This window comes from Penaeus chinensis, chromosome 34 (genome assembly GCF_019202785.1).
Source record: "Penaeus chinensis breed Huanghai No. 1 chromosome 34, ASM1920278v2, whole genome shotgun sequence".
NCBI lineage: Eukaryota > Metazoa > Arthropoda > Malacostraca > Decapoda > Penaeidae > Penaeus > Penaeus chinensis.
The window spans coordinates 30,777,096-30,787,523 of NC_061852.1; the positions used below are offsets into that span (position 1 = coordinate 30,777,096).

The 10,428-nt window shown below is 25.9% G+C and overlaps 1 protein-coding gene across 1 annotated transcript in view; it reads right to left on the reverse strand.

Moving 5' to 3' along the window:
• Positions 1-4,684, reverse strand: part of LOC125043929 (sodium/hydrogen exchanger 8-like) — a gene marked incomplete at its 3' end in the record, with an annotated part of 14,002 nt that extends 9,318 nt beyond the window's left edge. The window contains 3 exon segments of the mRNA XM_047640311.1: positions 749-879; positions 1,930-2,135; positions 4,408-4,684. Of these exon segments, the coding sequence (XP_047496267.1) occupies positions 749-879; positions 1,930-2,135; positions 4,408-4,581 (511 nt within the window).
• Between the last annotated feature and the right edge of the window lie 5,744 nt (positions 4,685-10,428).

Consider the following 10,428-nt stretch of genomic DNA (forward strand, 5'->3'; position numbering starts at 1 on the left):
AAATGAAAAATAGATAATGCAGGCCTATTTTTAAAAATGCCCCAAATTCTTTAAAAGTGAAAATCACATATATTTTCTAATGATTTTGGCTTTGATTATCATTATTATAAAAAATGGTTAATAAAAGGAGATTTGGGGGGTTTCTATGCTCAAGTGTAAACTGGTGTGTCTCATCAGTCTGTCTCAAAAAATGCAACTTTAATTTTGGTGAGGGCCAGGGAAGTAGCAGCAAGCCGTCATGAGAATTTCAGCTGAAGGCCAAAGTGACAGAAATGACTTGCAAGTGCACAAAGCTTTTGGGTAATGATCAGACTCAGCAGGCATTAGGAGGGGGCTCTTGTGTTATTTCCATTGGTAAACAAGAGTGGAATGTACCATCCATAAGCCATGACTGGAAAATGAGTACAAGGTGTATTACAGAAAACTGAATATTAAGAAAATACAAAAAGACAATTAACAAAATGTTACTTATTGTTATCATTATTGCACAGAGTTGTAAACTACCTAGAGAGATGATATGGAGTCTGTACAAGGAAAATATTCTATTACCATCTTGATACAGCAAAGCAAAACACAAATATATACCTTAGAAAATGGCAAAAAAAAAAAAATTTACGCATTGCAAAGTGGAAGTAAGGAGCCTAGAAACTGTACACAAGTATTTAAGTGGGATGGCCCTGAAAGCCTGGACAAAAAAATCAATAATACCAAAGAAATAAATGAATGCAGTATGAACTTATAACCTCACCTAAGACACATAAGATAAGGAAAATAGAGAGCGATGACAAATGTTCTTGCTCAGCAGCCCCAACAGCAGGCAGATCAACACTGGACTGACAGGGGAGTGTCTCATTTGAGGAATCTGTGTCCACAGTCCCCCTGAAAGCAAGGCACAGTTTCAATAATACAACATCATCAAAAATACATAATGTTTATAGTCAGTTGCATAACCTGAATTATGAAAACATTCTCACACATACCTATCCTACCTTTGTAACAATGGAAATATGTGTCATTATCCTGCGTCCATAACAAAGAATAAATTCATTTCATTCAGGGGCAAATATGACCCCAAAGTATAACTCTGACATACATGCCATATCCACTGTGATTTTAGTTTAATGATTTAGTTTATAGATTGTGTTTACACATAGATGGCTTCATAAGTAATTAATCAATAAAGAATCATTTACCAGTCTTCCTTATCTCACCTGTTTATCTTTTCCCTAACTTCTGGAGATTTTTATCTTTTTACTACTATTAGTATCTTAATAACATTTTAATAATCATAATATCACTAATAATAATAATAATAAATATCAAAAATTCTAAGGACTGGAGACTTCATTCAAGGTCATGATGATTAGGCCACTAATTAACTCCTTGGTGGCTGAGCCCTTGTGGAGCCATTTGTTTGCAACAAAATTCACACTGGACTGTACATATTCCTGCATACAAGGGGTGCTGGTGTGACATGTACTTACATGCCTCAGCCACTAAGATTTTAGTCTACTAATTTTGCTTACACAAGAGCTTAGTGACCAAGGAGTCAATTACTAGACCTACTTGATCTTAATGGTTAAATTTTATACTTGATTTTTGGAAAAAAAATAACTTCCGCCTGCCTTTGTACTGATAATAACATTATAATAATTCACATGTTTAATTATAATATAAATAATGAAGATATAGAACTTTCTTTTAAAATTCAAGGGCAGGTTATACCAAATGTGGTCAGGTACACCTACTGACAGACTCCTTAGTGACTAAGCACTTCTGGAACTATGTATGCAAAAATAAATTCACATAACAAAGTTACTGTAGACAGTGCAATTAAGCAGTTCTACTGGATTAATATTAAACTGAAGCAGGATAACAAAGCACAAATAACTGGCTCAATAATGGTATGGTACATTAATAACTAATTACCCATCAGCCTCTGGCGCCTCTGGCTCTGCATCCTTGCTGCAGTGCTGGGGATAGAATGTAGTCAATTTGCTGTAATCTTCTACTGTTATGTTGCACACATTGTCAATACTACTGTTCCCAACATGGAGTCCCAAATGAGGAGCTTCTGTTGTTGTAACTGCAGCACCATCAGCAGAGATGCTGCTTCTGTTTCTTCCATCACCAGCCTGTAGAAAATAAAATCAAAATTATTTAAATACCCATTTACTACTCAAATTATTTCAACAATTAATGAGTAGATCTTGAAGATCGAATTGCATTTTTTCTCTCAGTCTCACCTTGTATACCTATGCACCCCCATGGATGCACATGCAAGCACACACATGCACTCATGCACTAAATCACTGATCACTGACCAGGCTTGGATCATTTTAAGTTTCAACTTCTCATTTGTCAAACTTAACTAAATATTCAAAAGTTTTTATGTATCACTGGAATCTATAGGCCCTAATAAACAATTTGCAGACAAAAATATTCACAGATAAGGTGAGTTTTGCACAAAAATATGTGGTCAGTGTTTTCTGAAAAACAATGACCAACTACTGTCTGTCACTGACTAACTTCCAAAGGACCGATTACAGAGTTTTTGGACTTTTGTTCACTTAAAATCCCTGGCTATTATAGTAATACCATTTCAAGAGTCTGAAAAGAAGGCATTTTCTTCCCAGAATCAAAAAATGCAGGCTTGGTGAGATAAAACAATTAGAATTTGAATTTGTGTTTGTACGTGTGGGTCTGTCAGTGTGTTTAAGGAACAGGCTCGGAGTCAGTGTGCTGGGCAAAAATGGACCTGCATTTTCCATTTTGGGGAAGAAATCTCTCTAAATGCTTTCCGGTACTAGTATAATAGCTGGGGATTTTAAGTGAACAAATATCCAAAACTCTATAAATCAGTCCTCTGGAAGTTGGTCAGTTACAGTCAGTCAGTCATGTTGACTCCATATTTGTGTACAAAAATCATTTGCCTGCAAATTGATTATTATGTTCTACAGATTCCATTCATACATAGAAACCTTTAAATGTTTGACAAAAGAAAAGACATAAAAAATTATTCATGTAGTTAGTGGTCTAAAGTCTGAGTTTTAGTGTGTGCCACTTATGCATACATGTACACATATATACTTATGCATACATGTACACATATACACTTATGCATATATAAGTATACATTTGAATGAAACATGAAAATGTGGAAAATTTGAAGCTACAGAGAAGTGTCTGTATATATGGGTAACTTCTGAGTCTCAAATAGATTGAAACTGAATTTTCAATCTTTTATTATTATAATTAATATCCAGTGAAAGTACAATCGACATGCATTCATACTATATCAATATTCAAATAAAAAAAAATTTGTTCACTTAAAAACATTACCTACACAGCCCATCACTGTGAAAAGTATCGAGATATTTTTACCCCCCAAAAAAATCATGAAAAAATGACTATAAATCATGAAATTAATAGCTACAAAATAATACATATAAAATGACAATGAATATTAACGATATATGCGATACGGGTGATTCTTTACAATACAGTCGCACTTGCCAGAGACTATGGCAGAATACACTTTGTGCTGACGTCGAAAAACCCTAATTGGGTTGTAGCTTTTTATCGCTATTATCGCTGTCAGTGCACTCGAGGCGATTACTTAATTAGTTAGATGACCCAGTTTCATGAAAATATAGACAATGGTTGTAAATACTGAGGAAACCAGGGACAATATGTAGAAGAGGATAGTGGGATACTTTCGAAACAATTATGATATTTTTCTGCATGAAATCCACTGCTTTGTTCCTTGTGCAAATGAATTGTTGAGGAGATATGATCCTCTCCATCAACAATCTTGATTTGATAGTCCCGTTAGCAGAAGAGGCATGAAGTATATCAGGGACATTATGGGGTAAAACAGGACCCCTGCGGTTGTTGAACAAAACGTCCTAACCCCACATCCAACCTAACCTAACACAGTGGTGTATATTCCCTAGCCAGGGGCATTTGCCCCCCGGACCCCCGTAGTAATATATATGCCTAGTCTGGGGGCTACACCCCATGGACCCCGTAGTAGTATAGGCGCCTAGAATTCCCCTCGCAAAGTAAACAATGTAGTATAGCAGCCTTGGGAAGCATTTGCACACATTGCCATAGAACTTGGTCTTGGTTTGTATGGTTCTATACTTTCATGTAGGTTTATTACCCAACTCTGCCACGACCTTATATTACATATTGTCTGAAACCACTACAGACGGAGGATATTTAATATCAAATGAAAGAGAGATATTTGGAGATACTGTAAATATTGAGGTCATTCTGGACATCGAATTACAACTCTATAACCTTCATTTTCATTGAGTCAGTCAATAAGAATTGGCGAATGGGGCCAGAAACTGCAGAATTCACACGCACACCTGTGCAAGCAAGAGCTGAAGGCGAAAATACCTGCAAATCCGACGAGTTCCTCGCCGAGGGCTGCTTCACCTGTGCGTAAGGACCCGCCTCCTGAGCCTCCTCTTTGGCACTCTTCTCCGCCTCCTTTTCGCTGCTGCCTCCTGCATCCTGCCCCAGTATCAAGCTACCACTTACTACCACTACTATGAGGAAGCTCCACCTCATGGTTCCACCTCATAGCCAAGAAATCATGAGAAGTTTACGAGAAATCGGGCTTCCTGCTCGCCACGTCGCACAACCCGGATCGATTTCGAGGACACTAAATTTCGCGTCACGACCCAGTCACGCGAGCTCACTTTCGCGGGGTCTATTTTGGCGAATTTATTGGAATGTAGGTTAGTCCATCAGCTTGAAGCTTTTTCATGATTCTTAACTTATTTGACTCGTTTGGTGGTCTAAAGCTTAGAATAGAGGGGGCAATGAGGAATAAAAGCGGTATAGGAAATTATGTTCACAGAGTTATTATAGGAAAACATTTCCAGCTAAAAACCGCGTTTATTTATTTATTGACCGATTTATTGATTTATTGATTTATTATTATTATTGTTATTATTATCATTATTATTATTATTATTATTATTATTATTATTATTATTATTATTATTATTATTATTATTATTATTATTATTATTGTTATTATTGTTATTATTATTAGAAGTAGTAGTAGTAGAAGTGGTAGCAGTTTAATCATTATTATTACTATTATTATTATTATTGTTGTTATTATTATTGATAATATTATTACTCTCTAGTCAGTTTCACGTCTCTGAAAATTATAATAATTATTATTTTATTGATGATCATAATATGTAAATGATAATAATAGTAGTAGTGTTAATAATGGTAATAATACTGTCGATAATAATCATAATAATAATTATGATAATACTAATAATAATAATGATAACAACAATAATAATCATTAATATTATTACTACTATTATTATTATCAGTCAAATTACTAACAATATTATAATTATCATTGTTTTTGCTGTTATTATCGATACTATTATTATCATTATAATTATTATCATTACTTTTATTATTATCATTATCATCATCATCATCCTTATTATTATTATTGTTATTATTATTATCATTATTATCATTATTATTATATATGTGTTTGTTGTTGTTGTTATTATTACTATGATTATTATCCTTATCCTTATTCTTATTATCATCATTATTCATTATTATCCTATCACCACTATCATCATCATCCTCATTATAATAATAATTAATATTATTATTATCCTTATCTTTATCATTATCATCATTATTGTTTTTTATTATCATTATCATTATTATCATTATTAGTATTATTACTATAATTTTAATTATCATCATTATTATTATCATTATTATTATTAGAAGTAGCAGTTGCAATAGCATTATCATTATCACGGTTACATTAATTCCTATGATTTTCATAATTATTGCTATTATTATTATTATCATTAGTAGAAATAGTAGTTTCAGCAGTATTAGTGTCATCATCATTATTCTTATTATCATCATTATCATTATTATCATTATCATTATTATCAATATTATTATAATTATTTCTATAACTATCATTATAGTTATCATTATTATTTCTTTATTATAATTATCACAATATTTTTCATTATCATCATCATTATCATCATCATGATCATTAGTAGTAGCATTAGCAATAGCAGTACCAATACTGTAAGTTTCATTATTATCATTATTATTATCATTATTATTAATAGCAGTAGTAGTTGTACCATTATCATTCTTATTGTAATTACAATTATTATCAATATCATTATTACTATTACCATTATTATCATTATTATCATTAATATCATTACCATTATAATTCATATTATTATCATTATTATTATTATCATTATCATTATTATTATTATTGTTGTTGTTGTTGTTGTTGTTGTCATTACTGTTATTGTTGTTATTATTGTCATTATTACTATGATATACAATTATTGTTTTTACTCTCATTATTACTATTATTATTAATTTCACTATTATCGTTATCAATATCATTACCATTATAATTCATATAATTGTTATTGTTATTGTTATTATTATTATTACTATTATTATTATTATTATTATTATTATTATTATTATAATTATTGTTATTATCATCATATTTATTATTATTATTATCATTATTGTGATGATGATTAAAACTCATATTGTTGTTATTGTTATCATTACTATTATTGTTATAATTATTCTTATTATATATTACCATTATCATTATTATTATTATTATACTTATTATTATTATTATTATTATTATTATTATTATTATTATTATTATTATTATCATTATTGTTATTTTTATTATTATAATTATTATTATTATTATTATTATTATTATTATTATCATTTATATCATTATTATCATTATCATTATTATTATATATTACCATTATTATTATTGTTATTGTTATTATTATTATTATCATTATTATCATTATTATTATTATTATTATTATCATTATTGTTATTGCTATTGTTGTTGTTATTGTTATTATTACATTTTATATTATTATTATCGTTATTATTATCAACATTATCAACGATAATGATTATAATAATGACCATAATGAAGACGATAAAAATGACGATAATAAATGACGTTGATAATGACGTCATTAATGACGTTAATAATAACGACAATAAGGAAAACAATAATAAGGCTACTAATGACGACTATAATGACGACAATGATGAAGCTAATAAAGATGACAATAATGGCGCTAATAATGACGAAAATAATGACACTAATGAAGTTAATAATGACGCTAATAATGACGAAAATAATGACAATAATGAAGTTAATAATGACGTTAAAAATGATGACAATAATTGTTAATGATAATAATAATAATAATAATAATAATAATAATAATAATAATAATAATAATAATAACAATAATAATAATAATAAAGATAATAATAATAATAATATTATTAATAATAATGACGACAATAGTGACGACAATAATGAAGATAATAATGACGCTAATAATAACGAAAATATTGGCGCTAATAATAAGAGCAATAATAACGCTAAAAGGGACGTTAATAATGCCGACATTAATGACACTAATAAAGACGCTGATAATGACGCAAATAATGACGATAATAATGACGACACAAAATGACAAAATAATAACAACAATAATTATACTAATAATGACAATTATAATGACGCTAATAGTAACAGTTACAATGATGTTAATAATGACGCTCATGACAAAAATAATGAAGGTTATAATGATGATAATAATGACGATAATAATGGCAGTTATAATAACACTAATAAATGCGGTAATAATGACACCATTAATGACAATAATAATGATAGCAATAATTATGCTAAAAATGACGCTAATAATGGACATATAATGATGATAATAATAATGAAATTAATAACGATTACAGTGACAATGATAACGCTGATATTAACGCTAAAAATAACGATAACAATGACGGTTATAATGTAGGTTTTAATGACGCTAATAATAGTAATGAGGATAATAATGAAGATAATTTGACAATAATAATAACGACGATTAAAGTGATGATAAAAATTATAATTAATAATAATAATAATAATGATTATTATTACGGAATGATAATAAACAAATAATGATGATAATAATAATGACGATTAAAATGACGCTTAAATTGAAGCTTATAATGACGCTAATAGTGACGATAATGTTAATTATATTAACTATATTAATGATGATAATGACGATAATTATGACAGTAATAATGATGATAATGACAATAATAATGATGATAATGACAATAATAATGACGATAATAATGACTATGATAATGACGTTAAGAATGAGAATTATAATGACGACAATAATGATAACAATGATAATAATGAAAAATAATAATTATGAAAATATCAATAATAATAACGACAAAAATAACAATAATGATAATACTGATGACAATAAGAATGACAATGAAAATAACAATGAAAATAGTATTGACAAATATGATAACAATGATAATAATAATAATGACACTAATAATTCAGAGAATCACAATAATTATGACGGCAATTAACTCGATAATAATAACAATAAAAATGACAGTTATAATGATGATAATAATGACGAAAATAATAATAATAACGACAATAATGACAATAATAACGACGGCTATAATGGTGATACATATAGATATTATAATGACAGTAATAATAACAATAACAAAGACAATAATAATGATTATAATTATAATGACTATCATGATGATGATACCAATGGTAATAACAAAAAAAAAATGATAATAGTAATAATAATAATAATAATGATAACAATAGTAATATTAGTAATACTACTACAACTAATAATAATACTAACATTTAAAATAACAATAATTACAATAATAATAATAATGATAATAATAATAATAATAACAATTAAAATAATAATAATAATGATAATAATAATAACAATTAAAATAATGATAATAATAATAGTGATAATAATGATAGTAATTATTATAATGATAATAACAATAATATTAATAATAATGATAATAATAATAACAATAATAATAATAATAATAATAATAATAATAATAACTATAATAATGATAATAATAATAATAATGATAATAATAATAATAACAATAAAATAATAATGATGATAATAATAATAATAATGATAATGATAATTTCAACAATAATAATAATAATAATAATAATAATAATAATAATAATAATAATAATAAAAATTATAATAATAATATTTATTATTATTATAATAATGATAATGATAATAATAATAATTATGATTATATTGAAATTCATAAAGATTGATAATAAACATGATAATAATAATAAGAATGATAATAATTATGATAATAATAATAATAATAATAATAGTAATAATAAAATTATCGTAATAATAATAATAGAGATAATGATAATGATAATAATAATAATAATAATAATAATAATAATAATAATAATAATAATTCTTCTTATTATTATCATTATGATAATAATAAAAATGATAATACTAAGAATGACGATAATATTAGTAATATTAATAATGATGATAATAGTAATGATAATAATAATAATGGTAATAATAACGATAATAATAATAATAATAATAATAATTATTATTATTATATAATTAATAATAATATTAATAACAATGATAAAACTAATGATTATAATAGAAAAGAGACTGTAAAAAATAAATGACAATAATAGTACTAATAAAAAAAAGGATAATAGCATTAATAATAATAATAATAATGATGATAATAGAAATAATAATGATAATAATGTAAATAGTAATAATAATACGTATAATAGTAAGAGTAATAATAATAAAAATATTAATTATAATAATAATAATAATAACAGGAATAGTTATACTTAGAATTATAATTATGATGATAAAAAGAGTAGATATCTCTACTCTTTTTATCATAATAACATTCTTATTATATATGATTAATATAATAATAATAAGGATAACATTAATACAAATGAACAATAATAATAATAATAAAAAATGATAATAATGATAATAATTACTGGTATTATTATTATTATTATAATGATAATTATATAAATAACAACAATAAAAGTAATAATAATAAAAGGATAATAATGATAATGATAATAGATAAAATAAAAATAATAATGCATAAATTATTGCAATGATAACATTAAAAATAATAATAATAGTAATAATAATAATGATAATAATAATGTAAATAACATTAAAATAATTATAATAATAATTCATAAATGAAGATAATAATAATAAGAAAAATAAAAACAATGATATTAAAGATATTAATAATATTAATAATATCAATAATAACAATATTAATAATATTAAAAATAATACTTACAATAATTATAATGATAACATTATTTGTTAATAATAATGATAATACTAATTATTATAATAATAATGACAATAATAATAATAATAATAATGATAATAATGATAATAT